This window comes from Vicugna pacos, chromosome 14, assembly GCF_048564905.1.
Source record: "Vicugna pacos chromosome 14, VicPac4, whole genome shotgun sequence".
Taxonomy (NCBI): Eukaryota; Metazoa; Chordata; class Mammalia; order Artiodactyla; family Camelidae; genus Vicugna; species Vicugna pacos.
In genome coordinates this window covers 16,263,887-16,290,281 of record NC_133000.1, presented here as the reverse complement: position 1 = coordinate 16,290,281, position 26,395 = coordinate 16,263,887, and the positions used below count along the sequence as shown (strand labels likewise).

Here is a 26,395-nt window from a genome sequence, read left to right as displayed (position 1 = left end):
CTCTGCCTCCCTCTCCCCACTAAATAATTCTAGTGAGGATGAGAAAGGAGCTAAGGAAACTGAGGTACACTGAAATTTGGAAACTTGTCTACTTTAAGAAATAGGTAGAGGTTCTCCAGTTCGCCAGCAGCATGTTTACATACATAGTCTACTGCTTGGCTGGTACTTCCCTCCATGGTACTTACGCTGTCATTACCACACAGTCTTAACATTGTTAATAGTTAAATATCAACTGTTTTATGCAATGAAGAAAAGATGGATGTCTACATACATAAATACACACACATATACACACTGGGACACAAAGGACAATGTGGAGTTTTTCTGGAGACGGTACCGATGGCACACACAAAAACAGTAGAATGCAAGTGAAATATCTGTAGATAGCTTTACAATATGTCATATGATGCCCCAGCACATAAGCTACCTGTCAGTTCCTTAGAGGTGTTCAGTGCAATGATGAACACATCAATTTCTATGATGTTTACTTAAAGAAGAAAAAAAAAACATTAATCCAAATCACATTGGGAGATTTTTATTAATTTAAGTTGACATTTGATACAAACCTACAGGTTCTTCTCAAGACCACAGGATCATGAAGACTTGCAGTTATCGGGATTTTGTAATGATTAAAACAATGTTCAAATAACTCACAAGTTACTTCACTGAAACACTTAAAAGAATACTCTGGGGAGTGTTTGAAAGATCTGTTTATAAATAGTGATTGATATATTTAGTTAGGTATTTGATGCTGAAGATAAACACTTCTGATACAAAACATTGTTTTAATACATTGCTCTACTAATGAAACTAGTTATTAGATATAATACATTTCTAACACTATAGAATATAGCTTTATCTTCATATTTATTTTATTCATAAGACTCTTATCAATGAAGAATGTTGTATCTGACAATAATAAACTGCCATATAGCAAGTGACATTCTGCAGAAGTGAAAAAAAAGGCTGCAACAAAAGAAACCAGATAACTGCATTACACATTCTTTATACACACAGCCCATTCTGAACAGTAGAATTAAATGCAGGCCAAATGCTTTTAAAAGTTTTTGTACCTAGATGGCAATTACAATTTCCACACACTAAAGATAAAAGAAACAATAATAGTACATAACACAGTATTTTTAACGATTATAGCACATTTAACATCTTCTGCCACTGGGTTCTCAGATCAGATTGGCAACTGAAATTTCACATCCACCTGAGCTTGCTTGGCTAAGGTCACTATTTCAGAGAGCTTTACAACCTGAAAGAAAAAAAAAACAAAAAACAATATTTGTCTCTATTTTCACAAAAACATAAAGTCAGAACTATTGATCAATGCGAAATTAACACGTTTAATCTTTTTAATTTAAAACTTCTGGGCCATTCTGACAGTTATAAATCACTTCACAGCCTTATAAGAGTGTGCCACTCTCAAAGGATAGTCAAATCTGACACTCTCCTAACTCACATGCCATAACCCACATTTGTTTATATATATAAAATGTATATGTATATGTATATGTATAAAATCAGAAGGTATTAACTAGATACATATCTGATATGTACATATACCTTTTTTTTATTGCCTAAATTTTATCTATCTTAAAGACAAACTGTCTTAGCTGGGTGCTACACAATGCAAAGCATGTCTAAATAAAAGTTCATTTTTGAAAAATGTATATAATCTTAACTTATAATACTGGGATGGGGTTTGGGTCAAGGAGTTAGTATTTTACTTTCCGTCAGTAAGTTAACAATTATCAACCTGAATTTTCTCTATCATCTGTCAGAGAATATCCAGCTGGTACCATACAAAATATACAAATTAAACATCTAAAACCAAACAACAAATTCAGCTTCATTCCTCCCCAGTAGAGTAATTAAGAGAAGGTTTTCATGTTAGGCACCATGAGTTCAAATGCCAGTCTATTGCTTATGACATGTGATCCTAAATAAGTTAATTTATCTAGCTTCTGTTCCTTCAGCTATAAAAATGGAGATTATATCACCAAACTCATATTGAATGAGATATTTGAAGAAAAAAAAAGCACTGCGTGCGCAATAAATTATAAATGGCAGCAGTTGCTAATATCATCATCATCACATTATTATTAAATATTGTCATGACTTCCATAACCTCCTACTCTGTAAAAAACACTGTAGACATACTTAAATCAACTGTTCACTTTTATCTTTCATGGTTTATTTGATCAAGGCCCTATTGATTCTTCTCCTTTCTTTCCATATCCACAAAGTTTTTCTTAACTCAGGCTCTCATTGCAAACAAGTATATTTTCAGAGACAACTTATAATCTATCCATTATCCTAACTTCACCTCACATCTAATTACTGCACCAGTCAGACTCCTACTATCCCTCACTCTTCCCTTCCACACTTTATTCCACATCTTACAGTCAAAACAGGCTTTCTGAAACACTTTCTCCCTACCATTCCCTTGCTTAAAATCTTAAACTCAGGTTTGAATATAAGTTCTCCTGTCTCTAGAGTGTAGCTAAATTTTATTTAGTAGTTAAGTACTTTCCCAAAGTATATCCCAAAGAATGAAATAAGACCTTTATTATTCTTATGAAATGGTATCACATTAACTCGGCAAATCTCAAAAGCCTATTTATTGACTAAACCATATAGCCCCAAAGAGTATTCTGTGAAATGTCTATAGATATAGGTGGGAAAGAATCAAAAGTTCTCATTTAGAAACATCTCTGTATCTACTAGGGGGTGAGCGCCAAGATATAGTGTTAAGTAAAAGAAATGAGATAAAATACATGTTACCATCAAATAATGTGGGAAAGTGGAGAGATATACATATACATATACATACATACACACACACACACACACACACACACACACATATACATACATTATTTGCTTGTGTTTTTAAAAAAGTAAAAAGCTGAACCAAAAAAACTGGTTACTTATGGGAAAGGAACAAACAGAAACAGGTATAAAGGCTAGACTATCTGAATACACCTTATTTATAGTTTGACTTTGGAACCATGTAAATATTTATAACAAACATTTTTTTAAAAAGGAATTCCTTTATAAAATAAAGAAATGAAACTAAATGTGTATCAAGGTGAGATAAAACGGAGAACTATTTCACATGAATTTTAAAATCCAGTAAATTGTGGGAAATACTTCAAAGGACAGAAAGAACTTCACATACAAATTTTGAACTGCTTTCAGTAATCATATTGTTGGTATTATTATTGCAAAACTGTCGTGTCTGCACTGAGGGACAAAGCAAATGAATATTTACATTAGTATGGAATGGGAAAAAAGACATGTCAGATAAGAAGAAAAAAAAATTACTACCTGGATTTGCACTGGAAATACTATGTACTCATGTATTTATCTCTTTAAAAACACGTATTTTCCCAGATTTACCACCTTAAAAACCTAGAAACAATGAACAACCCAATAGTTGTAAGTACCCTTGGAGCTAAAATTGTAGTGTCTAGATACGATTTGGCTGGTTCCAGATCTGCAGGAAGAAATGTAAATATGAGCATGAAACATCTCATCACGCCAGAAAGCCTATCACAGGGCATGTGGGAAGGACTCAGAGGTCAACTTGAAGAGGTCACTGACAGAATAATCTAAGTATCAATAAAAATAACTAAAATCAAATATATTTAAATCCATGCGTTCAAAATAGCATGCACACATGCAACACACACACCTAAACACAAAAACTAAGAAACAAAAAAGCCTGGGTTACTTTTGTAGGACATAATGGAACAAACTCATTATTTTGAAAACTGACCAATAAAAGCAAAGAATCAAGTATCCTGCTTTTTCTATGCAAAATGTACTTCATAACAACAAAAGGTTGACACAAGATAAACTTTTAAAAAAACTATTATAATATATATGTTTATAATATTATAATAAAGAAAGACAGCATTAGCTTATGTAGCTTATGAAACTACACAAAGTCAACTATAAAATATTCTTGGTCCCCCAAATCAAATACATATCTGATCAAGCCTATAAACTGAACTACCAGTTTACAGGAAATACAGGAGCAGAGAAATAAGTTAAATGACAGCCCAGGGATACAATCATTAAAATCCAGACTATAGGAAACACGACAAACCATCAGCCTGGTTTTTTCAACAGAAAAAAACTTATGGGAGAAAAAAAAGCAAGGGAGAATCTATAGATTAAGAGAAATTTAGTGACGTATTAACCAACTGCAATGCACGGACTTATTTTTGATCCTAATTCTAACAAAGAACCTAGGCAAAAAAATGTTTAAGAGAATCTGGGAAATTTCAACATTGATTCTTTTTTATAAAACATAAACCTATTATCACTATCCCACCTAAAACAAATAACAATAATTCCTCTATATCATTATCAATACCTTTATCATTTACTGATACTTGATGATATGCAGGAAATGATATAACATCTGGGATTTGCTTAAAAATAATCATGGAAAAAAGCAGGTAAGAACAAGATGAGACAAGACTGGGCATGAGCTGGTAACTGAGATGGGTGGTAGTGTACGGGGTTCAGTAGTCCTAGTATTTAGCTAAAACATTAATTATTAGCAATATTAGTTGGTTCATTTTAGAATCTAAGTGCTTATAAATCTTTTACACACTTTGCAAATGTATCCTTAGATTAACACAGTTTGTTTACCATTTTAGCAGCTTCGTCCAAGTCATCACAAGCAAGAATTTTAAGTCCACTGTCTGCTATCAGCGCCTTAGCATCATCAACTCGTGTGCCTAGAAACGATTTATGCAAATATAAAGATGTTTTAAATATCTACACAAAATCATTTAAAACGTTTGTCCCATACAGTACAAGTATGAATTTCAGTCTCCTTCCATCATTCAGTGTAAATGCTTCTAAGCCAAAGAAAATACTATAAAAACCTGGAGTTACCTCCTCAAATACTTTGCCTTAGCACTTTAATTGGAATTCAGACACGCCGGAATTAAAGACAACACACAACAAATAAATACTACATCAACTTATACCAAGCAAAACTATAAACAGTTTTGCCCCAATATTAGAAAAATTTTTAACTCACTTAAAAAATATTCCTATTATGTACTCTCATTTAAAAAATACAGCTTTTAAAAACTGTATTTTAAATGAACTGAACTCCTTGGAATTATGAAATTTTCAGCAATTAAAGCTCAGGGAACAACTGCAAGATATCTTTTTTTCACACTCACCTTGTAACCGTACCACAATAGGTATTTTAATTTCCAAGTCTTTTACCGCCATGACTATACCCTGTGCAATAACATCACACCGCATGATGCCTCCAAAAATGTTGACGAGAATAGACAGTACCTGTGAATAAAATGTTTTGGTAGATTAAAATCTTAAAGGAATGAGTATCCATCCTTCCTTCCCAAGAAAACACTAGTATCTGTGCTGCCTTAGGATAAAAAAATAACTCCATGGAAACATTTTCAGACCAAAGAGCTACACCCTCTGCAGCTCTCATCACTGAAGCCTGTGCAGTCCAAAGCTCACTTCCCCTCCCTGTGTAATTTCAACCCCTGGCTTATATTCTCTCCTCTCCTGTGCCATATTAACAAGGCCTCCTGATTCCATCTTACCATCCTATAAACACAGAGGCCCTCTCTGGACTCCATGCCTCTGCATATTTGCTCCCCCTTGACTAACTCATCCAATTCTCAACACAGCTCAAGGTATCATCTGTTCAGTGAAGGCCACCCTGATTCTCCCAGTTACTGGCTCTGTCTTCTGTTCTTCCACAACATCACATTCAGTTCAACAGCCTTGTCAGACTATAAACGCCCTGAGGGAAGGAATCATGTATTCCCAATTCCAAGCACGGTGTCCAACGCAAGGGGACATAATAATGCACACAGCCACTCCCATGTTATCCACACTGTCACCCTGGGCTCCTGGCCAGTTTCCAACTCTAGTCCCCAACTCTGCAACTCTTCATATGCTTCTCTTCATTGTTGTACATAGGCCCTAAAAGCCATGCTTAGAAATATAACTAGAACTCTAGTTCACCTTATTAAGTACTCAACAGTTAGATAATCAGATAACACTCTGCTTTTAGAGTTTATGTCAAAAGAATCTAGAGAAATAAAATTTATTTTAAAAAATTATAAAGCAAAAGAAATAAAGCACATTTTGTATCTCATTTTAATGTTTAATGCACTTTATAAAAATGCATATGGCAAGTAAGTCTATGGACTCAAAGGGAAAGAGCAGTAAAATAAAAATTTTTTAAACAATTCGAGAGTCTAACACCAAGAAAAAAATGTGCATTGTTAGCATCATCTATAATGAATACTTATTAATGACCTGTGTATGCACTGAGCATTATGCCAGCCACTGGGAAAAGCAACAACGAGTAAAATATGATGCCTACCAACAACGAATTCTCAGTCTGAATTCAGTAAGACTAGTAATATGAAGGCCATTATCTTATTTTTCCATAAGCCTTACAAAACCCACATTGGCCACACAGTAGATATATTCCTTAAAAAATATCTGGTGAATGACACTACGTCTGTTTCTTGGATCACTATGCGTGTCTCTTGTATTTTGATAATCATTTATAAATCCATAGTTACAACTTATGGCACATCTATGTATGACAGATCATACAAACATTAAAATGAGTATTTTAGAATAATACTTTATGCAAAACGTGCTCAAGATATGTTAGCAAAAAAAGACTCAAAATGTGTGTATTAAAAGATATATATATATATAAAAATGGGTGAATTATATGACATGTGAATTATACCTTAACAAAGCTGTTTCTAAAAGGATACAAATGCAATGTGTGTGAGTGTGTGTGTATGTAAAATATACAAGAATTAACAAGTCTTAAAGAAAATAAATCAAATCAATAGTAACAGAAGTCATCCCTGGATAGAATTAAACATGGTTTTTATTATCTTTTTAGCTTTACAGACTTTCTAGATTTTTGGGATTTTGTGGTCAACTAACATCTCCAAAATTTTTTCTATAGGAATGAGTTCTCATGCCAAATCACTACCATTTATAATATTATATAATACCATCCAATATTTCTTCACCTTGTTTTCTAAATCACAATGGGAAATTTTCTTTCTCTCTTGTTAACTTTCGTTGCACTGATTTTAGCAAATTTTTCCAAACTATTGAGGAGTTTTACATTTTAATGCTCAACTAGTACAGTGACCACATCTACTAATTAATCAAGGTATTGCTCATCATTCAAAGTTTAAAACAAAGGCTCTGCCCTTACCTTCTTATCTGAGGTGATAAGCTTAAACGCTTCTGTTACTTGATGGACTGTGGCACCACCCCCAACATCAAGAAAGTTGGCTGGAGTTCCTCCATGAAGTTTTATTATGTCCATTGTGGCCATAGCCAGGCCAGCACCATTGACTGTCAGGAGGAGAAAATGATTTGTATAAGCAATCAACAAAAAGAAAACACATTAAGTTTAGCCAATCCAGCTCTAACATAAAAACATGTGGTACCGAGACAGCCTATATTTCCATCTAGGCCAATGTAGTTGAGATCTGCCTTAGCTGCATCTTTGTCCCTTTCATCTTCCTGGGTCCAGTCCTGCAGATCAAAGATTTTCTTCTGGCGATAAGCTGAATTAGAATCAAAATTGATCTTTGCATCCATACACAGCACTTTGAAGGAAAAACAAAGAAAGAAAGTGATTTTAATTTCAAGATAGACACAATAAACTATACAATAATCAAATGTAGTTTTACTTTAGGGGAAAAACATATTTTGTTACTAACAGAAAGTATTTCAATTTATGTTCATAATTAATTCAAACTTTTTCCTAAAAAAAAAAAATGTGGGAATTAAAACTGCCCCATCAAAGTCACTGATTCCATATCGGTCCTAAGCAACAGATAAAGAAGAAGGGGGAAAAACTTCAAAAGCATTTAATTTTCTTTGAAATTACCAACAATTAATTGTCCACGCTCCTAGCTAACTCCTGTGCTTGGGCCCTGGGGGCCAACTCAAGGGCACTGTTCCAGCAATTCTGTCTTTCCCGCATTTTAAATCCTACTGCACCCCTACTTTTCTACTGGCTAAATCAAACTCAGGCTTTTACCTCCAGCACTCTACCAGAATGGCCCTTATGAAGGTTAATTCTCTGATTTCATCTTTCAGTATTCTATCCCTCCCTTGCTCCAATCTAACTACAACATTCTCCTTGCTGTTGCTGAATAGATAGAGCCTAAAAGAACTGAACAGTTTCAGCTGCTGCCCAAAACAGGAGACAAAATTCGGAGCTAGCCATTTAACTATTAATAATAATAAAAACCAACATTCTTTCATAGGGAGATAACATAATTCAGTCTCTCAAAATGGCCAACTGGAAAAATTACTAGATCTGTGAAGAAAAAGGAAAAATGCAACCAAGAGCCAAGAGAAAAAAGCAGTCAAGAGAAACCAAATCCAAGATGACTCAAATTTTAAATTATCAGAGGACTGTGAAACAGCTATTTTAAACATGTTTAATGATTTAAAGAAAATACTGTCATAATAAAGCACCAGGTAAGTAATCTCAGCAGAAAATAAAACTATGAAAGGGACTATTTTGAAAGTCTAAAACTAAAAAGTACAATTATCTGAAATCACTGGTGAATGATAATATGTATGTTTCTTGGATCGTGGTGCTTCAGATCCCTTGTATTTTGATAATCATTTATAAATTTGTAGTCATAAATCATGGCATATCTACATGTGACAGATTATACATACCTTAAAGTAAGCATTTTAGAAGAACAGTAAACACAAAAGGTACTCAAGATATGTTAGCAAAAAAAATCTGCATGTAACTTTAGATGCAGCCCTCCACATGTGCAGTTTCACACCCACAGGTTCAACCAACCACAGACTGCATAGTACTGCAGTACATATTTATTGAAAAAAATCTGTGTGCAAGTGGGCCCTCATAGCTCAAACTCATGTTGTTCAAGGGTCAATTGTATATCTATTAAATTAAATTTTATGTGCCATTCAAAAAAAAATGAGGAACACATAGCAAAGGCATTAATCCTCAGTAGGCCTCTAAGGTGTGGACTCAGGAAGTTCAAGACATTTCACTCAGTTGAGGGTGACTCTCCCATATAAACATATTTGCAGTGAAATACCCAGAAGCATATTTCCCAGGCCTGAGCTCTGTTAAGTCAGCAGAACCAGCCACTGACAACTCTGCTAACAGCAAGGATGTGAGGGAGATCAGGAAACAGAGCCCATACTCAATTCAGTGTTCAAAAGAGGGAGAACTTTTAAGAGATGTACACATTGGTTTTTCCCCCCCTAGAAATTACAACTGCACCAGGCCAAAATTAATTTCTTGCTTGGAGATTTCTCCCAACTGATCTCCAGTCCATAGGTAAAATAATCAGGACAACAGGCATCCTGGTGAGTCTAGTATCAGTCCACTCTCCTTCATGCAGCTCTCACTGAGTTTCTGTCACGACCTTCAATAAAGAAAAGTGCACAGTTCTGGGAACATAACAGTGCCTGGGATCACTGCTCCTGGCAGTGGGAATGGCTTGGATTTTGAGGGGTTTTTTCCCCAAATTTGGTAACTGAGGGGTCAAAGCTATGATAAACTTACATATATTATTAACCTTTTGTATACCTTTAGAAGCAAGGCACCTAAGAGATCTGAAATTCATGTAACTTCTGAGATTATGAAGAAACTCTACCCACTTCTATGAGACACAGTCCAAATTGCCATGGTTGAAAGAATTCAAACTTTATCTAGAATCCATAACCTCTCATTCAATCAAAATATTCAAGAAATTAGAAAGAACATGAAATTCTTTGAACTTCTAACTCAGATAAGAAAATTTGACTTGAGACTTCAGTTCTCTACGTCTTCTGGACTTAATCACATTTGGATTTTAAATTCAGGTGTGTCTATATGCAGATCAGAATATCTTCATGCTACAATCAAATCTCACTGATGAATTTCTGATAATTCAACAGACAACTTGACTGGACAAAATCTGGTGTTAGAAAACAGAAAAGAATAAATTTTCAGAAGTGAGCATAACATTTTCTGACAGCTGATATTTAGTGCACTATTATCCGTTTTAGAAACTTCTAGTGGTAAAAATCCAAACTACCTATTGGTACTCCCAGAATATCCAAAGGAACAATGGCTGGGATTGGAATGGCAGCCTCAAAGTCAGAGCAGGACTACTCAAACAGCCAGCTAATCTTTCCTCTCTCAAGAGCTCCACATCCACCCTAATAGATCTTGGCTTGATGGCTGAGCTTAGGGGTAAAGAAAACACTGAGGAATATTGCAGGGGATCAAATCTTCCCCACTCCTGATGTTTCCTTTCACATTCAAAGGATTCACTTAGTATAACATCTGTCTCTCACTGACTCTTTACTCACTTCTTCCCAGAGGAAGGGAAGCAAATTATCTGTCTAGTTAATCTGAACATTATAAAACTAGGCATGCATTATTCAGCTCAATCTTTCTTCCTCTTGGGAGTGAGCTTCCCAGAGGAAGCAAGCATTTCCAACTGCTATTCCCAAGACATAGTCTATCCCTGAAAGGACTGCCCCGCTAAAGCCTCATATTTGAATAGATTGATTAAGTTTAATTGTGTAATTTAGTTGTTGAATTCATTTTAATTATTACTTTTGTAGGGAAGATGGGTAATCATGGAAGATCTCTCAGAAACCCCAATGATAGTAGTGGTACAAGAAGCTATTTAAGCAATTCTATTGAAATATATTATTTTTATATTCCCCTATGTTTTCAGAGCATTACTAGGAAAATAAGTCCAGAGTCTATAAGCCTTCTTCTTACAATTACATCAAACAATTAAACCAGTACAAATTAAGAGGTATACTTTATTCTACGCAGCAGATATGCCCCAAAAGAATCATGCACCGAGGAAGAAGTAATTCCAAGTTTAGTCATTCAAAATGTCCTTAAACTACTATTTCAAGGAATACTATGATACTTTCCCCAAATGTATATTCTATTTTGTCATATGGTAACTTAATACTAAAGGAGACAAAGATCTATATATTTTTTAAATATTACTTTTGAAACTCGATATGTACCTTATAAATGGAATATATCAATCTGTAGATATTTATAATGACCTAGTCTACCTGGGCCTAAAGCCTCCATTCAAAATATATAAAGAAGGTACTGTGAGAAATGCAGATCTGCTAACAAGAGCCTGAGCTTGGATTCATCTGTAAACTAAAGCCTTCCTTCCATTTCCACTGCCTCTGATACCTCCTGCTTGCACTACTATGACAGCTTCCTAACCTAAAAGATCACCCTATTGCCAATCTCCTCCTACCCCAATCCTGCTGATACACTCTTCTCTACCAAAAATATCCCCATCATACAACAGTGTCGTATGTAAGAGTACAAATTCTGCAGCTGACAATCTGGATTCACAGCCCATCTCTACCACGAGCCATGTGTCTTTGGGCAAGTCACTTTTTAACCTCTTGTTAACTCAGTTTCCTAACCTATAAAATAAGGATAGCAATAGTACCTACATCGTAGAACTGTTATAAACATTTAATGAACTAAAGGGGTTCATATTTGAAAAGTTTTTAAAACAGTGCCTGGCACATAGTGTTTGCTATGTTTTTGTTAAATAGAGGGAAAAAACATACACTTTAAAAAAAACTTGAGTGTAGGAAACTGAAGTATACTCAGAATATGTCTTTTTTGTATGGTCAAAATTCAAAACTATGTACTATGAAAGAAGAAATTGAAAATAAACCAAAACATGGGAGACAAGCTGAAATGCAGTAGAGATATTTTCAAAGACTAAGGAAAATCAATACAATAGAATTAAAATCTACAAATGAAGAACAAAATCTATAGTCTCTGTATATCAGTAATAAATAGTAAGAAAATACAGTGGCAGAAAAGATCTCATTCAAAATAGCAGCCAAAATAAATTTCTGCAAATAAATCTAAAAAGAAGTATAATACATACCAAAAGAAAATAAGTCTTATTTAAAAAGATATAAATTAAGACTTAATAAAACTCCAGCGTGATCTGTTTTGAAACTTGACCAAAAAATTCTAAAGGTTTCCTAGCAATAGGAGTTAGTAAGCTGACAATCAAGTACCAAAAGCGGGACCAAAGGCTTCAGAAGTTTGAGAACCTGTAGATTGTGTGAAAAACAGTGCATGTACACATGCTCGCAGGGGAACACTGGTGATTCCTTGGTGAGGGTTACTGGCTTTCATGCAATTTTCACTGCATTTCCTAAAATTTGCCCTTGATCCACAAAGGATTAGGTAACACCAATCTAAAAGAATAAATAGGTAAGAACTGCCTTCCTTAGAAAAATATATTTAAATAAGCATGTGAAGGATGCTTATCTCATCCATATTAAAATTTACAATTATTGATACAAAAAAGAACAGTCAGATCCATGGAATCAGACAGTTGAATGTGATAAGGAGTGGTATGAAAATTCAGTGGGGAACGATGTTTTATTTAATGATTTTAGGAAAACTATTTGGAAAAAAGAAGTAAAGGTAAAGTAAAATCTTGAATGATTAAAGACTTAAAAACTAAAAAGAGAAATAAAAAATAGAACTCATTGCAGATAAAGATAAGTGATCTTACATAATGGCAGAAAGGACACTATTCAAAATAGCAACCAAAAATATATCTACTAATGACTCTAAGAAGAAACATAACACCTCCATAAAAAAAGTGTTATTTTTTGTGGAAGGAAAAAAACCTCTCTGCCTAAAAGCAGTGGAAGTCAAAGTGAGACCTGACCACATGAAAAAACAAAAAGCTTCAATATGTCCCCCCCCAAAAGTCAAAGTTAAACAATAAACTTGGAAAAATATTCATATTAGGTGTCAGACAAGAGATTAACATCCTTAATATATAAAGAATATACATATTATTCAATCTTTTCTGTAAGGGAGTAGTTAAGAACCTATTTTCTTGTTTTATTTGCAAAAGAAACACTGGAAACACACAAGAAACCAAAAAATGACAGAGAAGAGAAGAAATGGGAGTAGATAAGGAGGGGGAGAAAGAAAAACTTCAAGGCAAAAGAAGGTGGAAATACACTCCGTTATGCTGTTCTGATTTCTGAACCATGCAAATAAATTTTCATCAATTTAAAAAAACTATCCATATTTCCTTTGGGTACTATATATAGTAGGCTGAAAAATGGCCACCCAAAGATAACAGGTCCTAATACATAGAACCTGGGACTATTATTTTATATGGTAAAATTTTTATAGATGTGATTAAGATAAGAACCTTGGAAAAGAAGATTATCCTGCATTATTTGAGTGGGTCCTGAATGACTGCACAAGCATCAGAGAGAGATAGAGGGAGATTAGATAGACAAACACAGAAGAGGAAGAGGCAATGTGACCACCAGCGTAGACTGGAGTGAGGTGGCCACAAATCAAGGAATACACAAGAAGCTAGAAAAAAGCAAGGAATAGATTCTTTCCTGGAGCTCTGGATGGAGTAAAGCTGCTGACACCTTGAATTCATGTGATACTGATTTTGGACTTCTGGCTTCCAAAACTAAGAGAATAAACATTTGCTGTTTTAAGCTACCGAGTTTGTAGTGATTTGTTACAGCAGCCATAGGAAACTAACCCAGGTACCAAAGGACATCAACAGAAAATTCTCAGTCTACTGAGGAAAACATATGTCCAACAGACATGAAAAATTCTCAACATCACTAGGAATCAAAAGAATTAAAAAATAAAATAAGACACCATTTCCTGATTATCAGTTTCATAGAGATTAAAACCAATATAACACTTCTGGCACAAGAAGGCAATGAAATGGACACTGTACGTTAGAACAACTTTTCCAGACAATAGTCTGGCAAAATACATCTTAAAATGACCCAATAATCAAAACATATGTTAAAAATACTACTATTCTTTGACTCAAAAATTCTACTTCTAAGAATCTGTATAATCAAGGCTACAAAGATTTATATACAAACAAAAGTTAAGTCTTTAAAAATTGCATCTTTGAATAAATTTATTATCTTTGAAAACTATTTAATGTGAAAAAAATTCTATTATATAGTTTTAAGTTTAAAAGGGAAAAGATATAAACTGAATAAAAAGTATCATCTCAGTTACAGAAAAGACTAAAATGAACTACATAAAGTATTTAAAGAGTGTTGCATATTGAGGTTGTGGGAGTTATTTTTTTCCAGCCCATCTATATTTTGTGGCACTCTGCGAATTTTCTATAATGAATACACAATGCCCTTAATCAGAAAAAAAAAAAACTCCTTCAAAACATACAGAAATGCAAACAAGGAAAACAAAAACTGAATACTAAGAAAAAACATTAGTTATTAAAGTAATAAAGACATTCATTTAGCGACAGAATATGGCTGTAAGAATTTCAGTTGGAATGAATTCAGGAGTCTTGTTTTCAATGTTATTAGGTTACGTAATCAAGAAAATAATACAAGAAACATTAGTTTTATATAGATAATTTTCCTTCACTGAACATTTCACTTTGAAAATGTGCATCAGCCATCACTCAAAAAAATTAATTATTTTTATTTTTATAAACTACCTCTATAATCAAAAGAGAATTTACTCACTCTTTATATAATTATATAAATGACCAGCTAAAAATTGATTTCTATAATAATGAATGTAACTAATTAGAAGTATAAAAGTAAGACGATCTACAAATCCTTAAGAAGATTAGAAATGTCCAGAAACTTAAAACAAAACCAAACGAATTACAGCAATAGAAGCAGTTAATATAAAATACAGAAAAATTTAGGTTACAATAAAGCTACTTATGTTTTTAGAAAAACTATACATGAAAGGCATGATAATTCAAAATCTGGCGTACCTTTCAAACATATATAAAAGGCTGTCAAAGTGAGAAGCTAAACTTAACTTCTCTAATATTAAAAGAACTCTAATATCAGAATACACCTTTTGTACAATAACAATCATGGTGTCTCCAAAATCTGAAACCTGGGGAGACTAAGATAGCTGATTCCCCAAACCTACAACTATTTATTCACTGCTGCACTGGATACTCTGATTCAGCATGCCCAACAGAACTTTCTGCAATGATGAAAATGTTCTATATGTGTGTTGTCCAACACAGTAACCACATGGGGCTACAGAGCACTTGAAATTTAACTAGTGTGACCAAGAAACATTTTACTCTTATATCTCTTTGACTAATTTTAACGGCCACGTGTGACTGGTGGCCACCATACTTTACAGTGCAGCTTTAACCCCTCTGTGGGTACATAAATCTATATTTCAGGTGTTTGTTCTAATGGGATCTCCTTAATATTTGTTCACATTCACTCTATTCATTAGAAAATAAGCTTCTACATAGGAAAGAGTTCAATTCCTTATAAGCTCTACTTCCTTAGTGAAACACGATAGGTGGATAAATATATAATCAATGTTTGATAAAAGGAGATACTTTACCAGCTCCATCTGAATCCTCTACCATTGGATTTATTTCTACCATGGTTGCATCATACTTCAGAAAAAGGTTATAAAGCTTGATCATGTTTTCTGCTGCAGAATCCACAATATTAGGTGGAAATCCCATCTTCTCTGCAAGCTGAAAGCAGTTTGTCTCTTTATTATAGGAATGTTGCATATGTCCGATCAACATCAAATTTTTGCAAATAAAAAACCTTTTAGTTTATCATTTAAACGATAAACATGAATCATTTGAGGTCAAACATTAATCACTGAAATAGCAGCTATTATCACTAAATGGTTAAACAAGACTTTTTATTTAAAATCCTCACAGAGAAGGTAGTAGGCCCGTTTTACAAACAAGAAAGAGATTCAAAGAGGTCAAATGACTTGTCATTTGCCTCAATTCCAGTTCTCATGTTTATTCCATAGCTTCCATACTGCCTCTAAGCCTTATGGCCAACTTAAATTGAAAGAAAAGGCCTATATTTTATTGAAACTACATATAAAAGGTAGACTGATAATCCCAACAGTCTAACAACAATGGGCAAAATATTAAATCACCCTGTTTTCCCTCTTAGGTAATTTATGAATTTAATTTACCGAGCAATGAAGACACATCCAAACAAATATTGTCCTATTCATTCAAAAGTCTACTGAGCATCCATTATATGCTAGGTTCTAAAGATATAGGTACGTAAGCTTCTAATCTAGTAGAGGAGTTTATAGTCTTGAGCAGAGATTCCTCATTACATATACCTAAACAGCTTTTTAAAAAACACATACATGAAGGTCTCAACCAAAAAGTTCTGGTTCACAAGTTTTACAGTGGACACCAGACCAAGAATCCATAATTTTTCAAGTTCTACAAGCAATTCTGATCCCCTGGTAGAGAAGTTACATGTCTCCGTATTTACCCTGACTGCTGCAAGCTGCTCAGGAACACTTTGGAGGAGTTTTTCCCTCTCTTCCAATTGCTATCTAAGGTTACAACGCATTTGACTTCCAATAATAGAAAATATTAAATTCTTAGAGTGAATGTGATTTTTACAAAAAGTCAAATGCAAATAATAAAATGCTAATGAAGCAGATGATCAAACTAAGAAATGTCATTTTGGTTTAAGACTTATTTCAAATAAAAAATAAGAAGAAATAAACTACCATTTTATTTAGAAAGATTTTCACTAGGTCATAATCTACTGTTTTAAATTTAAACATTTGAGAATTACAATAGAATTCTGATCTGATAAACTAATATGACATTAGTTTATCAAGCATTGTGTTGGGTACTATTTCTGTTCATTCATCACCCATCACTCAGAAAGCTACTTAGTAGATTAATTCCTTCAAGTATTTTTGTAAATCAGTGTTTTCTTTCTCACCTAAATTTAAGTCTCCCCATTTTCACGTAACTACCTAATGAATCAAATCTCTGTCCCCTTTAAAACATTTATGCCATTCACTTGCTTAAATGACTTGCTTCACATTTTATCAGGGAAATCTTTGTATCAGTCAAAATTCCTGCACTACTATACTTTAGTACCATAAGCTTCTTTTGACAGGCTTCCTTATAAGAGATGTTAATTTCATTCAAACTTTAATATTCAAATTTCCTTTTAAGATGGGTCACTTATTTTTTATATCAAACTAAACAATTTAATTCAATAGGAGGACTACAGACATTACCAAGCAACTCTTACAGGCAATAATACCAAATTTCATGGTTGAGTTTTTATTTTGGGGTATTTTTTTTGGAGGGGCGTGTTGGGGAGCAGGAATGGAATGGGAGGAAGAGGCACACAGGAAGGATGGTACAGAAAACCAGTGGAATTGTAGGCAAAACTTATTGTGTATGTGCATACACTGAGAGAAAGCCCACACCTTTCATCAGATTCTTAGAAATGTCCACAAAACCCCCCAAAATAAAAATCACCTATCGGGGGTTATATGAAACAGTGTTCCTACCATTTCATACAATATACAGGAAATAAAGGGGGGGCAGGAACATGTTCAATGCCACCGTGGGGGTGTAAAATCTGACTATGAAAGACAATAAAGGATAATCACCTGAGGTTCTTCAATAAATGAAAGAAAATAGATGAAAAAAGTGACTGAAAGGAACCCTATAAACTAGAAAAAGACTTGTGAGAATATTAACCAACAGCAATGAAGGAACTTAAGTAGGTCCCAATTCAAACAAATTGTAAAGTAAAAATAATTTGAGATAATTAGGGAATTTGAATGACAAGGTAAGTGATGATATTAAGAAATTACTGTTAATTTTACTAAGGATGGCAATGGTATACCCGCTATTTTAAAAGAATCCTTTATCTTTTAAAGTTACACATTAAAATATTTATGGAGGATATGAAGAAAAACACTCTAGATACTTCTAAAAGTTTCAGTTTCAAACAAGATATCAATGTCTTGACATTCAAAAAAAAAAAAAAAACCTTTTTAAGAAGTTTTGCCGATCACTTCACTTATACAAAGTTAACCCTCTTTAAGTGCTATAATTATCCAATCAAAAGCAAGCAACGTTTATTATCCAATCAAAAGCAAGCAACATTTCGGAAAACAACATACCCGGACAGCTTGCTCCTTTTTGATGCCTTCTTCAATATCAATGGGCTCTTTAACTATGGCCTCCGGAGTCTCCGCAGCAACATCTTCAATGTTGACGCCGCCATGCGAACTCCCTATCAACACAGGGCCCTGGTGGAGGGGACACGGCCACAAATCTATTACTTAATTATTTCACTTTGGGAGAGGAAGGGTTAGCAAGTTCATTTGCTTTTAGGGAAGGTACCGAGAATGGAACCCAGGACTTCCTGTGTGTTAAGCATGAGCTCTACCACTTGAGCTATACATACCCTCCTCATTCAAAACATCTAGACTTTATTTTGGACTCATCAATAAAATCTTACGCTGTCAGACTTACATATCCATCACTCCCGGCTATTTTTAAATTCCCTTGAGAATTTATCCTTGTAACTCCTGCACAACCCCCCCTTAAATGTTCAATTGAAATAATGGAAAAGAAATGAAAAGGAAGAGGAAAATAATGGCTCACCCGTGAGGAAAAAAGATTAAAAATGTACACAAAACGTATACCAAATGTTAATATAAACATATGTATGAAATATAACTTGAAGTATTTTTCATAGAAACTGAAGGGACATTGGAGTATTGTTTAAAGAGCACTAAAAAATCATAAAAAAACAGTTTAACTGATATTAAAAGGGAAAGTCTAGTGAACAAAAGTTCCTGATTTCATAAGCTCTAGCCCTACTAGAAGTCAGTAAAAAAGAAAGCTACCTACCTTAAAAGAATAGCTCTGGCTATTATCATGAATAATATAAAAAGGTAAGATATAAATACTATACAATTAAATTAACTTTTAAGTCCTCTAAAATCAATCAAGAAAAAAATCTTAAAGCAAAATTATCTAATAGATTTGCTAATTTGTGCACAAAACTGGAAGTACTCTTAACATGCAAAAACAAGGAAATGGAAAATGAAAATGGAAAGGAAAATGATCTCAGTAGTACCATGTGGGAAAAAAATGATGCAAAACCCTAGACTCTATTCTCAGTTGTGATTTCTTTTAACATAAAGCGTGTTTCAATATGTACCCTGCCATTATTCACACAAACAGAAAAAAGGTAAGAAATAAAACATTAAATGGTAAGACTTTTGTTATTTTATGTCACTATTTTCAAAAAAAATTTAGTCAACATATTCTTAATGTAAAAAAAAAGTGTAACTCTCATGGGGGGGCAAAAGACTAATTTCACATTTAAAGTATTTGAACATTTTATTTTAGTTTTATTGTCCTTTTCCTTTCATATCTACTGCTAAGAGAAGTGAAGAGCCACATAAAAAAGCAGCACTACTAGGTGGGGTGGTGAAATGCTGATATTAAACGCTCACTAAAGTAATGATCAGGTCTCCAAGAGCTGGCTGTAAGTTGGGAAAAAGGCTAAAACTAAAATCATATGAAATAATAAATTTATTTTTTAAAAGTGAACAACTTCTCTTTGTACTAATTCCCTGAAAAACTAGACAGAAACCCCCAAATTTGTAACCAACTGGTCAGAAGAAAGCTTACATAGGGAAATAAGACAGATCAGTTAAAGTAATGACTATAGTTTTGCATTTGGTCATGACTGCTGAATGAATTGGGTGTTTCTGTTTAAACGATTTGGTTTTAACTTTTAAATTTTAGTAATAAACTTTTGAATCAATTTAAGTTCTGGCAAAGAACTGTAATTTCAAATAAATTAATAATGCTATTTTCACCTTCTTAATCTAAATTTCTCTTTTCTTGTTGGTCTTGCAAATGGTTTTGCTTAAAATGGATTTGAATTTAAAATTATATGACAGAGGCTGATAAATATCTTTTTAAAAAAATTAAAGTATGGAAAATGAAATTTGGAATTCTTGCAGCACATTTTATATCCAATCCAAGCAAAGTAAAAAACTGACATAGTTAAATGTACCATTCATCTACAGCAGATTGCAATGTTTTACTAGAAAAATAAAGTAGTAAATGAGATTTGTTAAATTAGATTTGTCTCAGCCCAAAAGTACCAAACAGGCACTGGGCAAATGTTAAGAAATCTGATTTTCAAGAAGTGCCAAAACACAGGATAGGAACTTGAATTGATTTTTTTGGCACATCAACCCTATAGCAGATATCTGCCCAGGCTTCCTGATGTCATACATATAGAAGACTCATAGAGCCTAGGATTCATCTCCTAAAAACACCAAAAATCAACAAAAGCAACTTTTAAAGATTAGTTAACTCCTCTGCATATAATTTTAATTCAATCAAAATGCTCTTTTCTTTTTAGTTTAAATAGCTGACTTATTTTTCGTTGTTTAATAGGGACCTGTCCCCAAAGATTCCTGAAATAGTTCATTTTACCCCAAAAGTAACACCAACCAATTTCACATTGGTCTAATATGATAGCATCAAAGAACATTATAATGTCTTTGGCCAAATGGTTTAACCAGTACTACTGAATTTTTAGTATGAATTATCACAACTGTATATTACTCATACAAATGAAATAAAAACATTTTTCCTTAATAAGACTCAGAGTTCTCTGAAAATTCAAGTTCTTAAAATGAATTCAAATTTGATCATTTTCTCTAATGCTTTAACATATATTTAACAAAATATATTCAGTGTGTTATATTCATATCTTTAATAACACATATTCAGTTTGCTACATTTATTCCAATCAAGATGAGCTACTCTGAGTGTGCAGATACATACACCTTGTTCCTGGCTCTGACAAAAAGTAAAAACATAATCACCAACAAAATGATAGATGTTGATATATAACATTACTGAAAAGGAAAAGAAAATGTAGTGAAAATAAGTGAATTTGAAAAACAAAAGCAAAAACAAACAAACAAACAAAAACAAAGCATAAATACAGGACAGAAATAGACTCACAGACAGAGAATACAGACTTGTGGTTGCCAGGGGGGTGGAGGGAGGGAAGGGATAGACTGGGATTTCAAAATTGTAGAATAGATAAACAAGATTACACTGTATAGCACAGGGAAATATACACAAAATGTTATGATAAATCACAGAGAAAAAAATGTGACAATGAGTGTGTATATGTCCATGAATGACTGAAAAATTGTGCTGAACACTGGAATTTGACACAACACTGTAAAATGATTATGAATCAATAAAAAATGTTAAAAAAAAAAAGAAAGAAAATAAGTGAATTTGTAAAAACATAAATTTTTGCAACTGTTTGTAATATATAAGGTTATTGTCATGGGATTTCTAAAGTAACTTACAAAACTAAATTCTATCACGTAAAGAAACCTACAGAGGTAAAAACATTGCTTACAAACAAAACAATGGTTTTTATCTTATACCTTGAGTGGGTTTTTACTACCATCTAGTGTTACAGCTTAAGAAATACTTTCTTATAAAAATCAAAAGTTACAGAAGACATTTTATAATATCATTCAAACAGTACTAGAAGACTTAATGAACTATAGGGGGGATAAAAATCACAATACAGAAAGTGACTATTTTTTAAAAAGCTGTTTTATATAAGAAAGCTATTTTTGTGAACCTTAAAATTTTTGTTGTTTTACTAATTATGTAATTAGTGATGTTCTATATCAAATCCTGACCCGGGCTTCCAAATATGTACCCAGCCTGCTTCAAAAGACAAGCTAGTTACCATACAGATTCAGATCATGAAACTTAACCAATGCACTCAAAAAGTCAGATAATTTAACTATAAAATGATCATCAGTACCCTCTCCAAGCACTAGGTCTTACGAAAGAATTTTCTCTTCACTCAATGCCTTAAGTTCATTGCTAGCATTTTAAGTTCCATAAAGAGAGCAGAACAGAGTAAGATTATGCTCCTTGGAAGGACACTGTTTGCTACTGAATGTCATCCTTCAACTTACCAAATACCAAATCATCTTGGGAAATCAACCCCAAACTGTAAAAAATACCAAGAGGCTGAAAAAGAACAAGATGAAGCCAGGGATACACATTCTCCTAGTGGGTCCAGAGACTTTCTCTTTGGTTCTAATATTTTGCTGTGCTAGAAATTATTTTCTCAGTCTATGGAATCTAAAAGTGAATCAGAGATGAGTTAAGCTGCTCTTAGCAAATTAATAATTTAGAAATTCTGTGGATTTTACTCCAGCATAGTTTTGTCTATAATTTTTAACACTACAAAATTATGTAATTAAATTTTATGGTATTAATCATGTTGTTTTTTAAAAATGACACAAAAATAAATATTGTTCTCATGACATATACAAATAGATTATTGAATATTAAAAAGATATGAATCTTTTTAATCCTTTTCATACAAATAGAAAAAATAATAGGCTTCCGAAATTGAACATGATAAAATCTTCCTCAATGTATCATGTCTACAATTACTCACTTGAAATGACCTTTCCATTGTTATTGCAAAGTAGTATTCTCTCCTGGGATATCTTCGCTCACAAACCAGTACTTGATTGCATATTCTGCCCTTTTCTCCTGTTTGCTTGGTAAACAACTTTTTCCCAATCATTTGTGAGGAAACAGCTTTTGCTTCTTCTGGACTAAAATAAGAAAAAGAACTCAAATTCTTTTCTCCTCCAATTCAGAAAAAAAATAAAAGCATATGACAGCCAAAATCTTATCTAGTATTTAAATCTGACTATTTTTAACAATTCAATAATAAGGGACATCTTTTACAATATTCATTTTTTCTTTATTAATGATGATTTAAAGAAAAAAATGACTTACGAGAAAACTATCTTTACTCCTCCTTTGAGGCCACTTTCAAATGTTCCTTTTCCTCTACCACCAGCTAAAACTTGTGCCTTTATCACAACATCTTTTGAACCTAGAAGAAAAACACTTCTATTAGATAAGAAGGAGCAGCGTGCAACACACAATATCTTGTTATTAAACATACATATTAAGCAGCATTATTAGATGGAGTAAAGTCTCATTTATCAACAATGTCAGAAAATGAGGAATTACATGTACACAAATTTTCTAGTAGAACAACACTAAGACATTCACCATCTAAAGATCCACAAATTTTAAAAAATTAGATGCTCATATTAAACCATTTCTTAAAATATACTGAAATAATTTCATCTTTCCTTGATACTTTAAACATCTAGTACTTTGGAAGGTACAAAAAGTACAAAATTGAGTCAAAGTCTCCCTAACAGTTCCCTCCCTTCCTATTCATATGTAGACTTGCTATCCTGTGAAAATTTGAGTTATAAATGCTACTCTGAGTAGAAATGTACCATGACTTACGGGGAAAGTGCCACTATTGCTAACAATTCACATCGTCCCACTAACAGAAAGTCCTATTAATATACATTCCTGGGTTGTACTGTCGTGAGGAGGACTGTCAGGAGTTAAGGTGTGTTTATCAAGAGTCCAGAACGTTATGCTTCTAAGTCTTTAAAAGTTTTTTTAAGACATACTCTGAATTTTTTTTCTTTTAACAGGTAGACTATTCTCTGTCGCTCTTCTTCCCCTTTCTAACTTGCTGAAGAAAATCACAAAACTAGCTGTTTAGCCTAAGTACTTCTCTTCATGATCCAGGGCAACACCTCTTAGAGGGGCATTGTCTCCTGAGACAGGCAGAATTTCCGAGCCTGTTCACTTCGCTTCTCAAAGCATTCTGAGAATACCATACTAGCATTTAACACCAATATTGCATTATGAAAAATAATCAACTTTGAGGTCAGGGTTAAGGGCATTATCTTATCCCACAAAGCAGTCCCTGGGATATAACAACCACTCCATAAACGTACATTTGAATAGGCTGAAGATGAGAATTCTACTTCTGGGGAAAGGTCACTCCCTAATGCACAAATACCAAGCAGAATGAGAGGGCACTCTCACCTCATCAAGGAGGTAACATGCAATTTGCAATCAAACAAATAAGAAATGACCCAAAGTTTACACTTAAATAATTACCACAAAGTTTTTAGAAAATTATAAATGTGTTCACACTGGAAATGTACACTTAAGTCAGAAGATGGTTCTATGAGTCAGTCCAGGTAGCGTTTTTAAAAAAAAACCTTTCTCATACTCTGTATCCATTCAGCCAGGAAATCATACTGGTCCCACCTTCAAAATGGATCAAGAATCTTGACCATTCCTCATCACCTCCAATTTAGGCCCTGGGCCCAGCCACCATTACATCTCACCTAGATTACTCCGGTTCCTAAGAGAATATTCTCAAAGTGGCAGCCAAAGTGAGCATTTGACTCCTCTAGCTAAAACCTTGCACTGAATGCCCATTTCACTCACAGTTAAGGCCAGAGCCCCTACAATGACCTCAGGCCCTGTATAATCCCCTGACACCCCTGCCCTTTGTATCATGTCCTCCTCTCTGTTCGCTCCACACCAGCTACTCTAGTCTCCCTGCTTCTGGGCATGTTCCTACCTTCCTTTAGGACTTGGTTCTAATGCTCTCTCCCTGGAATATTCCTCATCCAGGTATCCATTTGGGAAGGGTCCTCATTCCCTTCCAGTTTTTCTTTTAAGTCTAAACTGTCCACAAGGCTTACCCTGCTCACCCTACTTAACACTGCAACCTGCCCACCTGTGACCAATCCTCTGTGGTTTTTTTTCCATCAAAGTCATCACATTCAAACGTAACATACAATTTTCTCACGTTTATCATTTTTGTCTTCCTCCTCCACTAGAGTATATACTCTAGGAGGGCAGAATCTTTGTTATGTTCATTGATGTTTACAAGGTCCTGGGAGGGTTCCTGGCACAAAGTATTTTCTGAATGATGAATAAAAGAACATTTAGAAATCGGGAGAATTCTTACAAGTCCAGATTTTCCACTGCTCTTAAAAAACCCAAAACTGGACATCTTAGGCCCTGTAACTTGAGCTGATAAGTGCCTTGTTTACACAAGACACTATTTCAATTTGCCACAGTCCCCACCATTCCCAAGTGTAACAATTATTAGATGAAGATTAGAGAAAGTTTAGAAATTTCCTTAAAACTAACAGTAACTTTCTTATTGAGAAGACAACAGGTAGACCCAGGGACTATGGCAAATTAGAGTTCATGCCCAAACTGAAAGGAGCAGCCACCAGTCATTTTACCTGTTTCTGGTTACCTGTCAAGTCAGTTTTCCAGTACTTTAGAAATATTCATTTATATCCAAAGAGGATACCTGTAATCCAAACAGTGTAAATGTAATGTAAAAAGGGACAGCAGTTAAACTGGTGCTTTGTTGGACTAAATTCAAACAATCCTGTTCATTAAACTGGAAGCTTTACATATTGACCTATTAAGTAAGAGTAATTAAGCTCTACTTTTTCAAAAACATTTTTACAAGACAGAAGGCTCGTCCACCAAAATGTCACTTTTGTTTATGAAAACAAACTCCTTAAGAGCGCAAATGATTCTTCAAAAGTTCCTTCTAAAAAAGCCCTTCACAACAAATGAAAAGCCAAAAAAAAGGGGAATGATATACAATCTCATCAATTATCAAGACAGGGAGAAGGATTGGAAGATAAATCTGAGGACAATTGATTGAAACAATGATTTTATTCAATTCCATTAATTTATTCAACAGTTAATCTACATACCAGATACCACATGCCGTGCTGGAGCTGTAGATACAAAAATGAGCAGAGACCTATTCTGCCTTCATAGAGCTCAGTCTTCCTTGATTGGCCCTTTGCTCTAGTCAGACAAGAACATTTGTGGAACCCAAGATTGTCTATAAAATATATTCACTATCCCTCCCAGCTTTAATCATTTACAAGTGTTGTAAGCATTCCTCATATAGTCATCTAATAAAACACTAGAAAAAGGAAAAGGAAGGCAAAGTCCATTGCACCATTAGAAATCTCTCTCCAGGAGGACATTCATTAATTGGCACCCTCTGCGTGTTTATTCAACCAGAGAGAAAGTCTACCTTAATTATTCTGGAATTCAAACTATAATTCCACAGTCAACAGGGAAATCATAAGAACTCCGCTAAATGTCTTACTGACATCATATTTCCTTGAACTAGTAACGGTAAAAAAGAGATGGGAATCTGCTCTTGGAACTGACCTCAAGTCATAGCTACTTCATTTCTCTGTGCTTAACAACCAACCAACCCTTTGATAATCCATTCCAGAAACTTCATGATCTTCAAGGTCATCAACCTTCATTTTGTGGACTCACAGTCTTTCAAAATATTTTTCCAACCATTCTTCCACCCCTAAGTTCAATTATTCACAACAGGTAAAACTTGCCTCCAGGACAGTGTTTTCCTAGTTTTTTCACATCATGACACACATAGAAAATGACAGAATTTGTACGGAATACTGGGGAAAGAGGCCGGAGCTATTCTGGAAGGAGTCACCAGCTAT

General features: G+C 33.9%; 1 protein-coding gene across 1 annotated transcript in view; it reads right to left on the bottom strand.

Moving 5' to 3' along the window:
- Positions 1 to 519: 519 nt before the first annotated feature.
- Positions 520 to 26,395, bottom strand: part of SUCLA2 (succinate-CoA ligase ADP-forming subunit beta) — a 34,464-nt gene continuing 8,588 nt past the window's right edge. The window contains exons 3-11 of the mRNA XM_006209447.4: positions 22,785 to 22,884; positions 22,435 to 22,597; positions 18,074 to 18,202; positions 15,488 to 15,626; positions 7,512 to 7,673; positions 7,274 to 7,416; positions 5,223 to 5,343; positions 4,678 to 4,766; positions 520 to 1,264 (exon numbers count right to left, since the gene is read on the bottom strand). Coding sequence (XP_006209509.1) covers positions 1,190 to 1,264; positions 4,678 to 4,766; positions 5,223 to 5,343; positions 7,274 to 7,416; positions 7,512 to 7,673; positions 15,488 to 15,626; positions 18,074 to 18,202; positions 22,435 to 22,597; positions 22,785 to 22,884 — 1,121 coding nt within the window. The 3' untranslated portion in view covers positions 520 to 1,189. The remainder of the gene's footprint in view (positions 1,265 to 4,677; positions 4,767 to 5,222; positions 5,344 to 7,273; positions 7,417 to 7,511; positions 7,674 to 15,487; positions 15,627 to 18,073; positions 18,203 to 22,434; positions 22,598 to 22,784; positions 22,885 to 26,395) is intronic.